At 40.9% G+C, this 18,672-nt stretch overlaps 1 protein-coding gene across 5 annotated transcripts in view; it reads right to left on the bottom strand.

Annotated features, from left to right (window-relative positions):
• Positions 1-18,414, bottom strand: part of vps13d (vacuolar protein sorting 13 homolog D) — a 41,318-nt gene extending 22,904 nt beyond the window's left edge. For 3 of the 5 annotated variants that reach the window (XM_026368153.1, XM_026368148.1, XM_026368149.1), the window contains exons 1-27: positions 17,949-18,414; positions 17,012-17,216; positions 15,537-15,614; positions 13,991-14,181; positions 13,663-13,743; positions 13,035-13,151; positions 12,667-12,771; positions 12,112-12,282; positions 11,693-11,793; positions 11,369-11,537; positions 11,037-11,138; positions 10,656-10,842; positions 10,264-10,446; positions 9,754-9,884; positions 9,601-9,655; positions 8,717-8,896; positions 8,288-8,418; positions 8,072-8,204; positions 5,704-7,974; positions 5,446-5,597; positions 4,072-5,121; positions 3,802-3,892; positions 3,561-3,687; positions 3,284-3,464; positions 2,919-3,101; positions 539-683; positions 63-279 (exon numbers count right to left, since the gene is read on the bottom strand). In XM_026368153.1, coding sequence (XP_026223938.1) covers positions 63-279; positions 539-683; positions 2,919-3,101; positions 3,284-3,464; positions 3,561-3,687; positions 3,802-3,892; positions 4,072-5,121; positions 5,446-5,597; positions 5,704-7,974; positions 8,072-8,204; positions 8,288-8,418; positions 8,717-8,896; positions 9,601-9,655; positions 9,754-9,884; positions 10,264-10,446; positions 10,656-10,842; positions 11,037-11,138; positions 11,369-11,537; positions 11,693-11,793; positions 12,112-12,282; positions 12,667-12,771; positions 13,035-13,151; positions 13,663-13,743; positions 13,991-14,181; positions 15,537-15,614; positions 17,012-17,108 — 6,629 coding nt within the window. In that variant the 5' untranslated portion in view covers positions 17,109-17,216; positions 17,949-18,414. The remainder of the gene's footprint in view (positions 1-62; positions 280-538; positions 684-2,918; positions 3,102-3,283; positions 3,465-3,560; positions 3,688-3,801; positions 3,893-4,071; positions 5,122-5,445; positions 5,598-5,703; positions 7,975-8,071; positions 8,205-8,287; positions 8,419-8,716; positions 8,897-9,600; positions 9,656-9,753; positions 9,885-10,263; positions 10,447-10,655; positions 10,843-11,036; positions 11,139-11,368; positions 11,538-11,692; positions 11,794-12,111; positions 12,283-12,666; positions 12,772-13,034; positions 13,152-13,662; positions 13,744-13,990; positions 14,182-15,536; positions 15,615-17,011; positions 17,217-17,948) is intronic. The other 2 variants (XM_026368151.1, XM_026368150.1) reach the window with 2 other exon arrangements.
• Positions 18,415-18,672: the final 258 nt, after the last annotated feature.

Below are 18,672 nucleotides of genomic sequence, written 5' to 3'. Positions count from 1 at the left end.
ACAGAATTGTATTAATAATCATAACTTTTGTCTCCAATTAAATAATGAAAAGTAGGGCGTACTTGTCCAGGTTGCGTTCCACTTTAAGCTTCAAACGGCAGCAGTCTTTCAGCAGGTTGTCTCCAGTGCGACGGACAGAGTATGAAGGAAAAATGAGGTCTGAGGTTTCGGGAGGTTTACCATCACTGTCCCAGGGCTCAGAGGGCAGGCGCTCTGCAGCAAAGATGTCCATCTCCTGCAAGTCCAGTGCAATGCAGTCCAACAGACATATGTCGTCTTCTAATGGGGAAAAACAAACCATGTCAGGTGACAGCCATTAAAAATGACTTTTTATTAGAATGAGCACCAAACAACAACAATAAAAGTCTGACTTTGTCTGGAGAAATAGGAGTCAAGACCATATCTTGTCTAAGGGCGACTTTAATAAGAGAGTTATTATAAAGATTCTCATTTTCTGTTGTCTCAGCTCTACTGCATTTAGTACCTACTGTATTTGAATGTAAACAGATTTTCGTTAAATCTTGGCAACTTTACTAACCTGAGCTTTGAGGGCCATCATCTTCAGAGGCCTTTGCTTTTGAGGCACGTGGCTTGCCAAGGGTAAAACCTGTGGAGGTGGTGGAGGGGGAGGTTCTAGGCTTTTCTTGTTCACTGGCCTTTTCTGCAGCCTTCTGGACAAGCTCCTTTTTGCAGACAAAGCAATCAGAAGAGACACCCAGTTAGAAATAATTAAGTCACTTTAACAATATGATCAATACTTACAGACAAACGTAGATGATACTTGTTTAAAGGGGTCAAAGAATAAAATAAATGCAACATATTTATGAGAGAGGTTTGGTATGGTGTTGATGAATACCAATGATTTAGCTTCCATAATTTCTTTTAAAGTATGTCATGAAAACGGGGGCCACAATTTTGGAGGACATGCATTTGTCTTCACTGTTTTAAAAATGTGATGAGTCACTGAATGCCCCTTTAAGTATAATAATCCAATGACACTGGATCATTATTATTTTCCAGGACAGAAAAATTCAACACGGAAGTGTACTTTTTAAACCAAGACAGTCTCAGGTATGGCAATGTAAAATCAACAAGCGCTGGCAATTCAAGTTCAAACTGTATCAAAACAATACACCAACTTTTCCCAGTAAGTTCTTGTATCAGTATACAGTATATCAGTGTCTACTGCACACGTTAATGCAGGACAACGTACTAGAATTAAATCTTTTATAGTTTGGATTCTGTTGTAATAATTTTGTCGTCAGGCATCAGAAACGTCAAATGTGTTTGCTAAGTTGGTGTATTACATTAAATAGTACATGCAACATTTGCTTAATAGAAACCTCAGTCCATCACACCAAATGCGTCACAGACGCAAACAGTCAAACTAAGACTGAACAACAAAAGCAAAGTAACACCAAATCACTTAAAGCTGTAAATCATCAATTCAATCAGTATCTTTCAGGTATCTCTAGAGTCTTATCAGGCTATTTTCTGGATTTGTAAAATTTTTGAAAATCTCTGCACATCAAAGCAACAGCATGCTGTGGTACCTTGTATCGCGATGGATCCTTGTATGAATTTGCATGCAGTATAACATTCTTCACAAAAAAAACACAAGATGCATATGAAAGACCAATATCACATTTACCCAGTGATCCCCTTCCATTATACACTGTTCTTCAAAACAAATAATGGCATAAACAGGGTTCTGTTCTTCAAACTTGATTTGATTGTTGATGGTTAGAGACAAACTGTATCTGAAAATGTGTGACAGACTCAAAACAGTATGTTTTAGTCACAGTTTGACCAAGAATAAAATCTTTTTGATACAAACAATGCATTTTATTATGGATATCATTAGAAAGGTGCAAATTAAAGAGAATATTCAGTCAATTAATTCCTGATTTCTGCCAGTTATGTCTTAATAAAATGTTTCTCCACACTAAAAAAGTCTTAGTGAGGAGACGTTACGTTAGACACACTGCATTATATATAATATAAAACTGTCTTTTAAACACAAACGTTACAAATGCATCATAAGGACAGAAACAATCAGTTTATTTCTAAATATATTTATACATTTAACACTTCCAACACCTCTAGATAATCTAGTAAATCATTTCAGAATGATAATTAATGATTCCTTAACTCAGGTTTATTTATATTTATAGCATGTGCAGGTTTTAAATTAAGATTCTGGCTTTTAACTAACTACTGTTCCTCTCCAGTGACAATGTGTTGTCCCTTGCTTCTTTTAATGCAACACCAATCTTTAACTGTGATTGGAGGATTTAATTTGCTGGCTGGGAACTAAAAGGTTATTTTAGGTAGCTAAAATTACAATGATTTTTGCCATTTTAAATAACAGATGAAGAGGTTTGTTTTCGCAGGGTAACATGATGTTGTTAAAGCCCGAGTTGGTCACATTTGAATAACAGGACTCTTGACTTAGCCTGACACTTTTCATCTGATAGAACAGACCGCTGAAAAGGTTGATCTTTAAAGTTTTTTCTAAAAAATTAATCTGAACAAATGAAACACCACAATCAAAGGTAAAGAGAGACGTGGATTTAGTTTAGTTTAGTAGATTTAGTTATAGAAGCATACTTTACTATCTTCGGTAAATCATGAGGAAATGCTGTATTCATTGGGCATTTTAAATAAGATTAAAATAATACCATACTAAAATGATGATAAAAAATAAACATTTTCACTGCTTGTTCAGGGAGTCAGGCCACCATGAGGTAATCCTGCATTTTTAACTTGGGTAATACCATTAAATGCACAAATGAATACAGTAAAGTTAGTCAAAAACAGAGAAAGAGAACCGACGATAAGGGAGCAGTGCATGAGTGGATGAACTGGCAACTCACCAGAGAAGGGAAAAAGGCATGTGCCATGGTGAGTTTCTCTACCTTGTCTCGAAGGGAAATGGTTCCATGAGCCCCAGCTGGTAGGAAACAGTTCTGTACCCTCAGCTGACCGAGATTGGCCACAATCACTCTTGGTGACTGCGAACTCTCTGGAATGAGAATAACTGGGGCGCCGGCCTCAATATCCAGCAGAATCCTGGATGCTCGCTGAGGTTGATCCCGCACCTGTAGAAAAGGACAGGATGACAATACTTCCTATGCAAAACTGTATGCGCTATGTCAATTAAGCATTTTCATAATGCAAACCAGAAAGAGTAGCAGTAGTATCTTTGCAGTGGCTAACGGGATCCAATGAAATAAATGTCACTTAAATGTTTACAATGGTGTAGAGAGATAAAAGTACTTACAGTTTGACCCTCCATTGCAGCCCTCTGCCTGCCAAGGACATCCTGCAGCTGGGTGAAGTGTTGGATGAAAGCCACCACCTCAGCCTGGAAGCGCTGGGTGTGGACATACTGCACTGAGGCCATCTGCAAAGACACCTTGATGTCACATTCCCGCTCCAGGTAGGGATCAGGCTGGCTGTATCTAAATGGACCAGAACACAGAGGTGATTAAAAACAATTCTTCAAGTTATTCAGGACTGTGAAAATAAATTTTCCGTTGAACGTCAGTGCTATTTACTTATGGATGTTGAAAATAAGAGCCTCTCCTCCTCGAGTGGTGAAGCGCTCTCGGTAAAGATGACCATGTGGGGTCAAGTCACTCAGGGACAAACTTCCTAAACTTCCTTGTAATGCCAGGTCACCGTCTGAAATGTCATAATGTGATAACATTAGATGATTTGTGTATGGTATAGAGAAATCCAGCAAGCAGCAGTAACATTTGTTGTGTGGAGGGTTTGGGAGAACAAATTCATACATACCCAACATTTCCAGATGAGCAGATAATTTAGACACGCTCGCTCTGGCAAGTTCATTTACTTTCTTGTTCAGTACAAGAGTCAAAGAATGAACCTAAAAAAGAAAACATTGAAAGGTCAAATCATGAAGCATTCATTTACTGAACTCAGTCTTACAGCTCGAAAAACAAACTCAAACCTGCTCAAATCAAAAGCCATAAATTTCTTACCATGAACGCAGCCTACCAACCAATATCATTTGGACATCCCAGCCATTCTAACAAGCATTCTAACCTTTAGGTCCACTTTCGTATTGACGGGTTCTGTTGTCTCCTCCTCCTCCTCCGGCTCATCCAGAGGGTTTCCTGGTACAGGTTGAGGTGACACTGGGGGGACCTTCACTGCATGATTATTGGCTGTGGAGCCAATACCAAAGAAGTCCAAGATAACCACCCAGGTCTGTAGCGTGATCAAAACATCCAGGCAGTTAAAGTCAACATCCACGCTTCGTGCCACACTGCCATACCGTGTTTTGAACTCTGGGTGGTTCTGATCAACCAGCAGCACATTGATATGAACTAATGAGTCATCAAAGTTTGGGGGTGGCTCGGGAGTGGGTGTATGATGGCTTGGAGAGGGAGGTGGGGTGCTGGGACAGTTCGGGTCTCTCTTGGATTTGCGGCTGCTAGATGCTGGGGTGCTAGGGTGCCTCTGGTAGAGCTGAAATACGTTTTGGGCCTCCTCCATGTGGGCAGGCAGTGAGCGAGGCATGTCTGGGCACAGGGCGTTGGATGCTGACGGACAACTTTGGGAAAGGTACTCCTTTGGAGTGAAGGTGGAGGGCTTGGGAGCTCCACGGGATACCATTAAATTTTTGTACTTAGACTCAGGGTTCTGCTCAAGGAGGTCCTCCATTAGCAGCGAGCGCAGAACCAGCTGGACTGCCAGTAAGTTAGGGTGGTCTTTGGTAAAGTCTCCCTCCAGATCTTGGAAGCGCAGGCTAACCAAGCCCTGGGAGCCCTGAGTAAGATCAGCACTAAGCTGGACCTGTAATTCTGCCACATGCAAAGTGACTTTTAGTTGAGTGAATGAAGGGGAGTGAAGACCAGGTTTGGCCTGCAGAGGTAAAGGAGAGGAAAGCGATGCTTGGGAAAAGGTGATATGAGGAGGATCTCTTGCAAACAGCCCTCCTTGGGGGTCAGGAAAGCGGTGAGGTCTGGCAGAAGAAGGGGTTGGCGGAGGGGGTGTGGGCGGTTGACTTGGTGTGACTCGATGGTCCTCAATCAGGGATAAATTGTCCAGCGTCTGGAGCACTTGTTCATACACAGGCTTGCACAGGAACACCTATCACCAGAGCATCACATGTCGATAGGATTAGTAAGCATTTGATAACCCACATAACACATTTGAGAATGAAAATATGAATCCATAGAGAGGTGAGATGAGGTCTAATAAACCAAAATAGGCTTCTGTTTTTAGCTTGGATGGATATTCAAATAGTTTCCAGTTGTACGTGTTTTTTATTAATCATAAGCAACTCAACACTTCACAAACCAGAAGAAAACCTTCTGGTCTTCTGTTTTATAACATAGTCATATTATACAAATTATATGACCATTACTTAAAGACTTTATATTTGAGACTTTACAGAATAGATATTGTGTGTACCTGAACAGGGTTGACAAATTTGCCTTCAATTCTGAGCAATCCTGTGCTCTTGAGAGGGTCCTCTGTGGTTAGGAGAGTAAATTGAGAGTCTTCGTCAATGGGAACTTTCTCCAAGGTGAACTGTATAGTGGTGTCTTTAAGTATATGGAAGGCTGAAAAAATAATTAACAATGTGAAGTTACAAAATGTGAAACCTAGCTTTACCATGTAAACAGAATCTACAAGTTAGACCACAACTTAACATTTAAACGTTCTCACCTTTTCCCCGACTGAGGAACTCAAAGAAATCGTGACGTGTGAACTGTGGTTCATCCTGACTGATGCTCCCATTGCGGGATGGTGACATGGAGCCAGTGTTTTCCCCCTTGAATGGCCTCTTAAAAATCAAATGACTCATGTTGAGTGAATACAGCCGAATATCCTTGACCAACACCTGCAACTTCTCTTCTTCAGAGTCCTGCCCGGTAACAAAATTCTGGATTGTTATGCTTCCCAGGTGACCAACCAATAGCTCAGGGTGTCCATGTTTACGTGGAATAGACACAACTGGTGATTCAATGCTGATATTAAGAGTCAGTTTGACTAAGAAAGTGTCTAAGGTGGATTCAGGTTCCTCCGTGTTAACATCTTCCTCATCTTCAAAAGAGTAAGCCCAGCTATGACTCTGAGTTCGACTTCTTCGTGAAGGAGTCTCAAACAGCGAAACCATACCGCTGTACTCTGCTGTTTTTGTGACTAAAACTGTTGAAACTTTGGTGGCTGCACTTTTCAACATTGAGCGAAAATTGTCTTCTACCTCATTGGCAGATAGACTTAGCTCCTTCAGAAACTTTGCTGAATGGTTATAGTGCAAAGATGCCATTTTAAGTTTCAAGGAGCACTCCCCTTGGGTTTTCTCCACAAGGCTAAAGTTTAAAGCTTCTGAGGCAGAACCACCTGTGTCAGGAAGCAATGTTATCCCACCAAGAGTTGAGGAGCTGTCTTCAACATTGCCAATGCTCACCACAAACTGGCTTCGGCCTCCCTCTTGGGTCAGGTCCACCAACTGCATGGATCCTAGTGAACCATTGATGTCCAAGCGACTGCCCATTGACACATTGACCTTAGTGCCACTTATGCTGGCAGTGGCAATCTTCAACCCCTTCTTCTCAGCAACCAGAACAGTTCCAGTGGACACGGTCCGAAGGAGGAGCAGGTTGAGACGATGGATCTCCACAGTCAGCTCTTTGTTCTGGTCATAGGTGGCCTGATATGTCCCCTCTTCCTGCCCACTGGAAGACTGTGCTGTATGTTGTGTTGATGATGCCCAGGTGTTTTCTTCTTTGGGAAAGGACTTCTGGAGAAACTTGAGCAGCTCCACCATTGTCTCAGGGTTGAGAATGATGTCCAGGTTATTGACCTGCATGCTTGTCACTTGAAGAGAGCTGTCCAAGTTCATGGAGGGGCAGTCTGAACTCACAAACTGGTACTCTAGTTTAATTAGAGCCTCCTGATCTTTCAGAAAGGAACTGGGGGAGACTCTATCCATAGACAAACCAAAGGATGATTCAGTATTGTGGCCCTGATGTTCGGGAGACCTGCCATCAGGTGACGATACAGGGGACGAAGGTTGGCTCTCTCGGATGCTTCCTGTTGGTATGTCAAAACTGAGATGCTTATGAGAAGCCACAAGGAGGTCAAAGTCTGAACCATAGGTCTGTAAGGTGTCTACCAGCAGAAGACCATGGACAGTCAGAGAGACTTCAGCATCATAAGGCCGCTTAACAAAATGAGCATTTGTGCCAAATACCTTGAGAACCGATATGTAGCGGCCATCACTCTCTACACCAAGCTGCATGTAATTAATGTTGAATTCAGCCAACAGTAGACGAGATTCCACCAGGACTTCCCGTGTGTGCTGCTCTAAAGTCATTACACTATGGGTCAGGTTCTTGGCTGAATCCTGCAATTTCCATGAGCTGTCCTCTCGCTGAAAGATCTTCTCATGTCGGAGGGGAAGAGGGTCCGGAGACCGTATATTGGGACCTCTCTCTTGGCTTCTGTCCCCTTCAGTCACAGATGGACTGCTTAGTCTAGCCAGACAACTCCTAAGGGCAGTCATCTTCTCAAGGTTAATATGAACTTTGAGATCTGGTAGGGTTCCTGACAGAACAGCCCCAGGAAGCTGGGGGTCTGATGTGTAGCGTAGTCTCTGCTCAAGCTGCAGTAACACATTGAACTTCTCCACTACATGAGTAGGGCCCACTTCACTCTCTTGAAGATGTTTCCAATTGTCCTTATAGCGACCAACCATTATTTGCAGATCCTTAAAGGACAAGGAGTATTTTTCATAAAGTTTTCTGCTAAAGGCCTGAGTATTTTCAGGTGAAGGGAGGCTGAGCAGTTCAGGGCCTTTGACTTGTGTTTTCACAGGCAGCTCTAACTCAGGCGGTGGAGACTCTGGTGGTGTGGCCAGTGGTGTCTGGTACTCATCATCGCTCATGTCATCCCTTTCAGGCTGCATATCTTTTGAACTGGCCTTAGTCTCATCTTAAAAAATAAATAAATAAAATAACTATAGGTTTATAGTAGCAGTAGGTATATATCTAAACTTTTTATTTTTGGTAAAAACGGGTTACTGTTTTACCTTCAGAGTTTGTGAGGAGAATCCTGCCTAAGTCAACGACAACTAGCATCGGGTCCCCTGACTGGAAGTCATCAGGAAAAATCACCTGTGGTGCACAGATGTCTAATTTCATAGTCCAACGCTTACTGTTCTCCTGCAAAGAAAACACATTGGTGGCATTTATAAAGTATCAAATGGACAATTACTTCATGTCCTCATCCAGTGACTCGCTCTTACAATAAACTCCCCAACAAGCAGTTGATCAATGGTTTGTCGAATCTCTGCCTTGGTCTGCATCTTCAGCTTGTTGTACTGTCTCCTGGCAGCCTCTGCCACTCTCAGCTCCAGCTCTGATTGATAGCCAAAACCTTAGGATAAGAGAAACAGGTAAAAAATTATACAATTAACCAAAGTCTTAACTCAGAGGATGATCATTTCATGGCTCTACTGCAATTTTATGGTTTGTTTGATCAGTTTGCTGTATGTGCACTATTACTCCTTAATCACTTACTTTCTTAATTACTTGAACGTTTTGTTCCTTTTATTCGATTATTTGATTTTCAACAATGCCACCGACACAGATCTCTTGAACAACTTTTTAATCCAAACAATTAAACATATACTGTATATAAAAGTACACCAAAGAAGGGTAAAATATTTACTTACCTGAGGTGTGAACTCTTCCTTTATAGAAGAACTCTGTCACCTTTTTTATTGCTTGCGGGTTGTAGATGATGTTTAGTGGACTAGTGTTAACTTCCAATCGTCTTTCAAACTTGCACCTTGCAGGGTTACGCTCATAAATCATCTCAAACACTGGTGATGACAAGCACTCAGTATTACATCCTGACAATAGAAAAAATATATATAAATCTATTAAGAGACAAACATCTTGCTGAAAGCTGAAAAAAGGACCACACTACATACCGATTTATACTGCCAAACAAATGATTCCCATTTTTCATGCTGCACAACAACATTTAGTAGGCCCTAGTGGTGTTGGGCGCTGACAACCACATAACATGCAAATGCTGGATCCCAATTAACAGCCTTATTTGTTGTGTGTAAAAGTGAGTATCCTTCTTCATATTAGAATAAAATATGGTGAATCTAACTATATCAGAAACAGGACTGGTAAAAAGCAGACAGCACAATGCATGCTCTGTGTTTTTGCCCTGATTTCAGCTAAACTACTCAGGAACCAAAAGCCGGCACCATTTCTTTGACTGTGTTCAAATGTGATATTTTCACAAATTCCCAGGTATTTTTTAAATAAATTAATTAATAAAATGTTTTTTTTTAATTAGCTATATAATGTCCCTAAGTAGAACCGGGCTACTACACTTTTAACAGCTTAAACAAAGTAATCATACTTTATAATCATACTACGTACATTCATACATTTTGTCATTTGCCTGGAAATGTTATTTAGCTTATTTATTACATAGGTAGTATAGCAAAGTCACAAAGTGATTCAAAAATGCTTTAATATTGCTAATAAAGAGAAATAATATTAAATAAATTCCTAACACAGAACTCAAGAATCTTACCTGAGGTATTGCTGGACTGGCCGGTTGGCTGACTGGTGGTAAAAACAACTTTGTCCTGAAACAAGTGACAAAAAACCTGGGTTATATAAAACTTAAAATTAATCCCTTCACATTACGAACTCGCCTCCGCATATTATTTACAGCACTGCTTACTGTTTTGGGAGATACCAAGACAGGGAAGATGGTGCCCTGAGTGGTCAAGTCTCTCAGGAACAAACCACCGAGCTTCACAGATAGCAGGGAGGACTCAGAGCGAGGGAGAGACTCCACAATCACCTTCACACCTGTGGAAATCAGTGCACAAGCTCTATTATAGGAGCTGTGTCTGTCTATAGGGAAAAACATCTTTAAATTAGTGGATTATACATTTTCAATTAGTCATTTGTCTCCAACAATACAGGGTAGTTAACCCCTGCATAAATCTTTTGGCCTGCAATTAGGAACTTTATTTTTTAAGTAGTCACTGCCATCTAATTTTCCTAATTTCACAACAAACTATATCATATTTATCAGTATGGTGATATAAAGATACCTGTACTGTACGACAATAAATCTTAATATCCATATCACCCACTGTTAACAAATTGTCTCTGCGTTAAAAATGTCCTGCTCCACTCATCTCACAAAAACCCCTGAAATTTGTTCCCATTCATCCAAGTGTACCTGAGAATTCCAACTGGATGACCCCACTCTCAGTCAGTGCGTCCCCCGTCCTGTCCTGGTGGAAGAGCGTGACCGCACCCTTCTCCAGTAAGAACTCCAGCCGAGCAAACAGGTGGTCTCGCTTGGTGAACGTGTTCAGTGTTTGAGAGTCCTCCATTGGGTCAAACAAGTCGTCTGTCTCTGCTGGAGAAGCATTAAATAATCACGGCCAGCAAACAGAATGTGTGAATATCACAAAAAGAATATTAAATACTAAAAAACAAGTGTTTAGACTTAATCCACCAATGAGTTCAAATATCTCTTTTGTCAAAATACTGCAGGTCACTCAAATTAAACTGACCACCTGGTAGAAACTTCCCCTTCTCTGCAGCAGACAGGAGTAAGTCTCTCACCTAGAATATCCCAGGAGGATGGACTTGGCAGAAGCTCTTCAGGCCTGTCTGGGTCTTGGGACTCTACATGCCAGCCCCCCCAGCCAGGGAACCAAGACTGCAGGTACTGGATCATCCCGCTCCCACTCTTAGGGATGGTTGTGGTAGGGGAACAGGGCTGAGGGTCAGTGCTGGGCTCTCGCACGTTCTGTGAAGAAATAACAGAACGGAAGTTTAATCATTATCTGTGAGAAATCAGCTTTGTGTCATTTGTGAATTCACAACCAGCTGAAAGCAGAGTGTAGTTAAGAGCACACAAAATCCACAAAGACTATTTACTGTTTGTTTTGCTATTTACATTTTACAGGTAACTGAACCCCTGTGTAAACCATCTGAGTTTACCTCTGCGATTTCTTCCTGCTTTCGAAACCAGTCGTGGACAATTTCTCTGAGACTCTGCAGCTCCTCCAACATCTGCTCCTCCTCCACCCGCTCCAACTCACTCTGTGTGATGAAGATATCAACATATCAAACATAGGTTCAGTCGTGTGTAATTCTTAACATGTTTGAAAGTCATCATCCCAAAATACCAAAGGTTTCCTCCTAAAAAACATGCAGGTTAGATTAACTGTTGACTCTAACTGCTTGTAGGTGTATGTACTAAGTGGGCTGTTTGAATTTTATAGGATATGCTGATTACATTGACGAATCGTAAACGAGTTCCACTGTAGTACCTCTTCCTGTGGAGTCAGCGGAACAGCTTTAAGCTTTCGGAAGTACAGGCTGGTGTAGGTTTGGGCGTCTCGTGCCCGGTGCAGAGCAAACTCCCAGCTGCCTCTCCGCTGCTGCTCCTTGATGTCACTCAGGTTGGCTTGGATGGCAAACATCCACCATTGCTGAGCGCTGCAGGAAGAGATAAACACACACTAGACTGAAATCTGACTGAGTGATTTAAGTTGGACAGTTCACATTTTAAGAGTCTGAATCAGTTTCTTCTTAAAGTCAACAGACTTTTTTTTGCCACAATGTGAAGCCTCAGTGTTTTCGTGTGAACTTACTTCCCAAAAATGGGGACTTTGGGTCTCCACTTCCGATAAAGCATTTCTCTCTCCCTCCGGTCCAGTTCTTTAAGGAACGCCATGATCTGCTGGTACTGGACCTAATGGGCAACAAACAAACAGCATCACCACTCTGTCTGAACTTTCCTGTTACACAAATTAAGGAGTCAACATTTATTAGGCTATGAGACAGTACAGTAATTATAGCAGAAGTTGTACGAAGAAGTGATTTGGACGTCTGTTGTGTGTCTGCAAAAACTGGTATGAAAAGGAATCAAAAGTGCTTCAACGTGAAGGAATCAAATTTCCATGCTGTTATATCTCACTCACATCTCAGCTGAAGAAATGTACAGTATGCATTTTGTAAAACTCTTATTAATAAGTGGAAAAGGTGTAAGGACATCAGGTGTTCATCACACCTGTGACAGACGTAAGGACATGGGTTCCAGTTGAACCTGGCCTTCAATCCTCGGCATATGTCGGGACCTCAGAGGCTCCTTGGAGGCATTTCTTCTGAGCAGCACAGATGCATACACTGGCTCAAAGATGTACTGATGCTCACGGCTCTGCATACACTGGGTCATCGCCTCCTGTACAGTTAGAAAAAAATAACCAATTACATGAATTTAAATTTTGCATTAAAGAGAATCAGACCCTAAACGTCTTATTTGATGTAATGTGCTCCACCAAGTGGCTTGTATTGTGTGTCTCATAATTCATGTGTCACTTGTTAATAAAACAATTAAAGTTAAGCATTGAAATATCCTGACATTCAACTTGTGTTATGTGCCTCAGCAAGTAGGAATATCTGCCCTGGTCTTTGACTGGTTTGGTATCATTTACAATAAACCTCGTCTAAATAAATAAATAATGACATGACAAAACTCAGGATTAGGGTTTAGTGCAGAACTAAGCTCTAAAGTATGTGTCCTGGGAGCTGGATCCTAACTGTTGAAGGCCTCCACATTCCTGACCTGAATCTGATTTGCAGGCAGCTTTCCCAGCATTTCACACTCTGTGTCCCAGTAGACGCAGAAGTTCTCAATCTCCAGCTGCTTTTGTCGGAGGAGCTTCTGGATCTGTAAAGACAGAAAATTCCTGTTGATCATGAATGCAAAGACTTGTCGTAACACAGGCAGTCAATAATCATAATTACACGACACATTCCTTTTGGGGAATATAATGCACTTGTGGATCGTTAATCCACTGTATGCATTATTTTACAACCACAAAATAAGTTATGCTACGTACATTTATATTTAAATTATCCTAATCCCTCACAAAGCTAATACAGAATAAAGTGTTGTGCAACGTTACTCAAAAGTCAATCCTAAAAACTTACCGACTCTTTGGAGGGGTTCTGTGCTGACACTCTGTTGATGCAGATGCCAAAGGAAAATGGTTTCTCTGGGTTGGAGACGTCATCCTCAAATCTGAGGTGTACACCTTGGATCTTTAACTGCATATGTTAAAAAAAGGGTCAAACTCCACGAACTATGTAATGACTTTGAAGAGAATTAGAAATCCACGGTTTATTTACTTAGATATTCTTCTTTAGACTGTGTGTGCGTGTTAAACCTGTATGTTGTGTAAACCTCTAATGTATCATAAACTCCTGATTACAGCAAACAAACCTGTTACAACATCCAGCTCCTACCAAGTACTGTAAATTATTGTGATGATAACCCATACTGACACTGTTAAGGGTTTTGTTCCTTTATATTATGGACTTATGAGGCAAGTTGAGGCACAGCTAATACAACAATACAGGAACAAATCCATGAAGTATAAAAAGGTCTGTTTATACTGTTCTACAGAAGTACTGATTTAACTGTAGCTGTGGTGAAGTGTATGGAGCAGTTTGAATACTTAATCTACCGTTAATGTTAGAAAAAAAAAAAGTGTAATTATTGATTTAACTGACTGATAGTATACATGCAGTATTTATGATTTAACATCAGATGTTTTACCTCGATGTTTTCCACAATCCTGGTGACCACGGAGGCAGTGACAGAGTACCAGTAAGACTCTCCTCTCTGTTCACACTCACTCTGGAGAAGGCAAACATTTACCAGTTTTAAATATCAACTTAACATCAAATGTACATCTAAAACCTTGCTGTTACAGGAACCTGAAACTAGTTCTGTCTTTGTCTTAGATTCGAAATGATTCAATCAAACACCAGAGAATAACAGCTGCAGGACATGATCTCAGCAGTGGAATTCATTAAATGAGGATGATGACAGGAATTTTTTTTTTAAGAAATAAAAGGCTTGTCAGCTGTGTGGCTCCACCTACTTTGAATTTGTCCTCGAGGGCCTTAAGGAGGCGTTGTTTGCGCTCTCTCTCCTCCTCTTGCTCCTTTTCTGCATCATACTCCTGCAGTTGGGCGGGGCCGATGATCAGGTTGAGCTGGGACATGGAAATGACCCATGGGTCACTGTGAGGCCGATAGAAGGGGATCTGGAGAGTAATCTTTCCAATGAAGCCTGGTGGAGGAAACATATGATTCTTAGTTCATAATAAATGGAACAACTAATAACTAACATCAAACTCTGAATGTTCACTAATAATTAATTATTAATTAATATTCAGACTATATATTTCTTTTTATTTCCTCATGTGCTGTAATGTTGCTCTGTGTCCTGCACAGATCTAATTTTGCAAACCTGCCCTAGTGTGGATCTCATCCTACTTGAGGGCTGTTTATAGATCCGACTTGAAGGGTGACTTGTCTGAGGACACTGTCCCATTCATACGTGCACAGTGAGCTTCAGTGGCTTATAAAATGCAAAGTGACACACAGATAAACGATTTTACGCTAATCATCTGTCCACATATCCAGCTGTTGTCAGTCAGCTACATTCTCAAGAATGAACTGAGCCCTAAATGCCTCTACAAAAGGAGCACTCCTCCGGTTTTATACAGAAAGACTTACATACTCTTTCAGAAAAGTAACTAAAAAACAGGCAATTTCAACTGTTGGAATAAATCTGACACAATAAAGACACAAGAAGTGAGGGTGTCTGAGTATTTGCCATCTTGCTTCAGCTTGCGACAGCATACAAACAAACAAAAATGCTGATTTGAAGATGATTTGGATCTTTGGATCTACAGATGTTACAGATAAATGCTGGAAAACAGAAAAAGTCAGGGTTCCCTCCTGCTTCTGACATATTTCTCTTTTGCAGATCAAACTCCCTGATTTTTCCCTCCTAGGCGCCCTCACACTCATCTCTTTTCAACAGTGAAAGCAGGCATGCATGATGAAGAATGTCATCTCCCCCGTCATCACATTAAAGCACACATCACATCACAAGAGTTCTCTGAATGTTTGTTTATCTTCTCATTTGGAGGATTTTTGGTTTTTGGATAAACTGACCTGTAAAACATTTTCATTTGCTGACTTAATGTGAAAGAAGATTTTTAAAGCACAAATTCAACATGTCACATAAATATTCTCCAACATACGGAACAGTTTTAGCTATGTTAAAAAACAAAACACAAAACAAATGTACTATGTCAACAACAAGAAGCCGCCCTGAAGCCATAGTGTGTGGCTGATGAGCAGCTGAAGAGGAAACGCTACTTGGACCGAGACTCGGACGGCTACGACCTGCAGCTCTACAGCAGGAAGAAATTACTGGAGAAGGTTAAAGATGGAGTGAGACTGGGATCTGGTGAGTCATAATAATAATAATAATAATATAATAATACACAACTGGTTGGGTTATGTTACTAAAAACAGACGACACACAACTGACCACGATTTTCTGCTGGCCTTTTCAAGTCTCCCCATTAAACCCACCGTGAACAGGAAGTGGAACAGGGGCTCGCTTCTCACCTGCTTTGACTTCAAATGGTAAGTCAAACTCTCGGAGGGCATCTTTCCTCAGAGGGAGATTCTCCAGCTCCACAGCACCTGAGGAATGATAGGAGACGGACACACATGGTACTTTACAGTTAATATGTGTTAAAAGCTGGGGGAGCATTCGTATAGGAGCCCAGTTTTTATGTTTTGACCCATCATGAACGCCACACTGATCATTTAAACAAATGTTTCCTCTGTCAAAGGTGCCAACTTTAACTTGACCTGACACACATTAAAGCCGTGTTTAATTCCTACCATTACACAAGCAAAGATTAAATATGTGCCTGAACTAAGCTGCTGTGACTGGTTCCACTGTGTCACTTTTTCAATAAACCTCAATTAGACCAATAATTAGTTATAATTAGAGGTTAGTCACACTACTTCTGCTACTAGTAGTGCAGTGTAAAACAACATCCCTGAGGCAACAAAAAACTAATATTCACTGTTTAAAATTAGTATTAACTGAACTAGTTAATTTTATGTTAAAGCTGCAGGATTTGGTGAAAACGTTATGGTGCCAGTATTTTGCAAATAATTGTACAAATAATGCAATATAATAGTAACATGAGTCTACTGGCTTATTGTCCACTGGTTATTAAGGAAAATGTGCAGATGAATCATTTTCTCACCTGAAACATATAAAGAAAGCAGAATAAAACTCTAAACTTCTATCCTTAGGTACTATTATCACCTCAATAAGCATCTTGCTCTAGTTGTAAAGCTTTTCAGCTGGAACGTTGAGGATAGTACAGGACAGTGCTAAATTCTACTGTATTATACTGAGTTTCAACTACTTTGTCCAACAAATTTATATGAGTGAGAGTAAATATCAGAAACACAGTTTGTAATCATGGACGGAAAAACAAATTTCTACATATATTTATCAAAGCATCGTAGTGATAATGTCACAGGTAAAACTCAGCAGAATCTGGTTAATCAGCAGAAGAATGACCCAAAACATCAAAGTACACAGACTACAGCATGACTTTAGAGACACAGAACCCACTGTTTGGAGTAGACTGTAGAACAATGCACCTTTGATTTAGTCCTACATGTCAATTGTTGTTTCTACTCGCACATGTTTGACACAGCTGCACCACTGTGAGACTGGTACAGATAGAGGAAGAGCATTTTCATAGTGTGACTTACAGTGAAAACCGTGGCCTCAAGCATAAAAGCCACTTCATATGCAGCATTAAAATTCAAATCAGTGTGCCTTAATACAGTTTAGACTTTTTAAAAAGTGTTGTGTATTTGCTAATAGTGGAAACACACAACAATAAAAACATAAATCAAGTTCACGTTAATAATTTATTTAACCTCCGAGTCAGGTCAAGAGGAAAAGGAGGAAGGCAAGACACATAAGCATCTAGAACACTGCACCATGCTTTGTATAATAATCAGCAGTAATTTAAAGTGACCAGAACAATTAAAACATGTCTAATTACCTTTCAGAAGGGCGATAGAGAGCTGATCTGTGTTCAGGTTGCTGACATATTTTCCCAAGTATGTGTTTAGCACCCAGGCAACAAGACCTTCCAACATCCTGAAGTCTCAGGGACGATGAGCTCCAGCTGCTCCAAGGTGTCAGAGGAAATAGTGATGAAGAAGAGCACCCTCCTGGCTGTAGCCCTCACTGGAGGGGTTCAATGTCTAATAACGACAGGACACACATTATCTGTCATCTGCTCAGAAAGAACAGTTTAGTAATTGCAGTTTCATTAGACCAAATTAGATTTTCAAGATTCAAGAACATCCAGAGGGAAATCTGGTAACCCTCTTCTCAAAAAGTAAAGGTTAGAAGTACGAACGTGCTGATCGTGATAATACTAAGTAAGCAGTACAACTGAGACATTGAATACAGGATAAGGTACAGTTATGATATGATGCAGAGGAACAGGATAAAGCTAATTTGATTTCCCTATCAGTATAAATAAATTCTGCTCTCCTGTTTTGCCAAACTCATTGTAAAATGATGCATTTAAGTATGTTTTTGCATTGGCTCAATAAGACTTTAAAAATTGTTTTAAGTTAGTCTGGTGATAAACTAATAAACAGTTTAGGATAAAGAGCAGCTGACTAATAAATAATAATTTTGATGGGTTGAACCTTTGGTGATCTTTATATCTGAAGGCATTTTAGAATGTATTAGCACCCATTTGTCTGCAGACACCAGACAGCAGCTGCTGTCTCCAGTAATTTAGACACATAATGAGTTCACAGAGCTTCAGTCACCGTCAGTGTCTTATCCAAGTCTGCCGTCCATTAGCCTGCGTTGGCAGAGTGACAGTAACTCTAAGAGACTTAACTGGGACCAGGAGAAACGCCATAACACGACCTGACCTCGGCGTTAGTGGAACAACCACAGCAGTGATACCGACTCACCTCTTAAGACGACACTTGTCGCTCTTCATCGACTCATCGAGTCCATGTCTCTGCTGTCAGAAGGTGGTCCTGTCAAAACCACTCAGGACGGGACCAGTTAATGCCACAGGCACCGTCAGCGTCACATGCTGGGGACTGCAGGCGTTTACGACAGTCCAACACACCGACCGAGAAGCTGTGACCGTCAGCCGACAGCTAAACTCAGCGTGGTTCTGGTGACGGACAGGGTGAGGTTGTGGTCCAGGTTAGCTTAGCCACTTAGCAAACAACTAGCATGTGAAGGTTGCGCGCTCACAGCCAAAAACAGACAGCTGGCGGTAAAGTGCACTCATAGGCGACAACATGCGGACACGTTTTCATAGAAAACACAGCGAACGCCCCCAGAATGAAGGAGAGACAGTTTTAAGTGAAGACGTCAAAGTTGTGTCCCCGCGTCGTAAATAAACTCACTTCCTAACAGCGTTGAACTTCCAACACGCACTTCCTGTCACGTGATATAAACACGCCACGCCTCTCGTGGTGCGTTTCAGAAAACAGGAAATACGAAGATTGACCGATCGGTCCGTAGGTGCAGAGTGAGTCCTGCTGTTTTACTTTAAAATGAAAAAATAAACCACAACACATCAGGAAAACGGTTTGTATGAACTGGTATGATACGGTGGGCTTTTCCACTTCAAATATTATATTCAAGGTTAAAAGGAAAATACAGCATCCACATGGAACA

Source organism: Anabas testudineus, chromosome 7, assembly GCF_900324465.2.
Source record: "Anabas testudineus chromosome 7, fAnaTes1.2, whole genome shotgun sequence".
Classification (NCBI taxonomy): Eukaryota; Metazoa; Chordata; class Actinopteri; order Anabantiformes; family Anabantidae; genus Anabas; species Anabas testudineus.
This window is presented reverse-complemented; position numbering and strand designations above follow the sequence as displayed.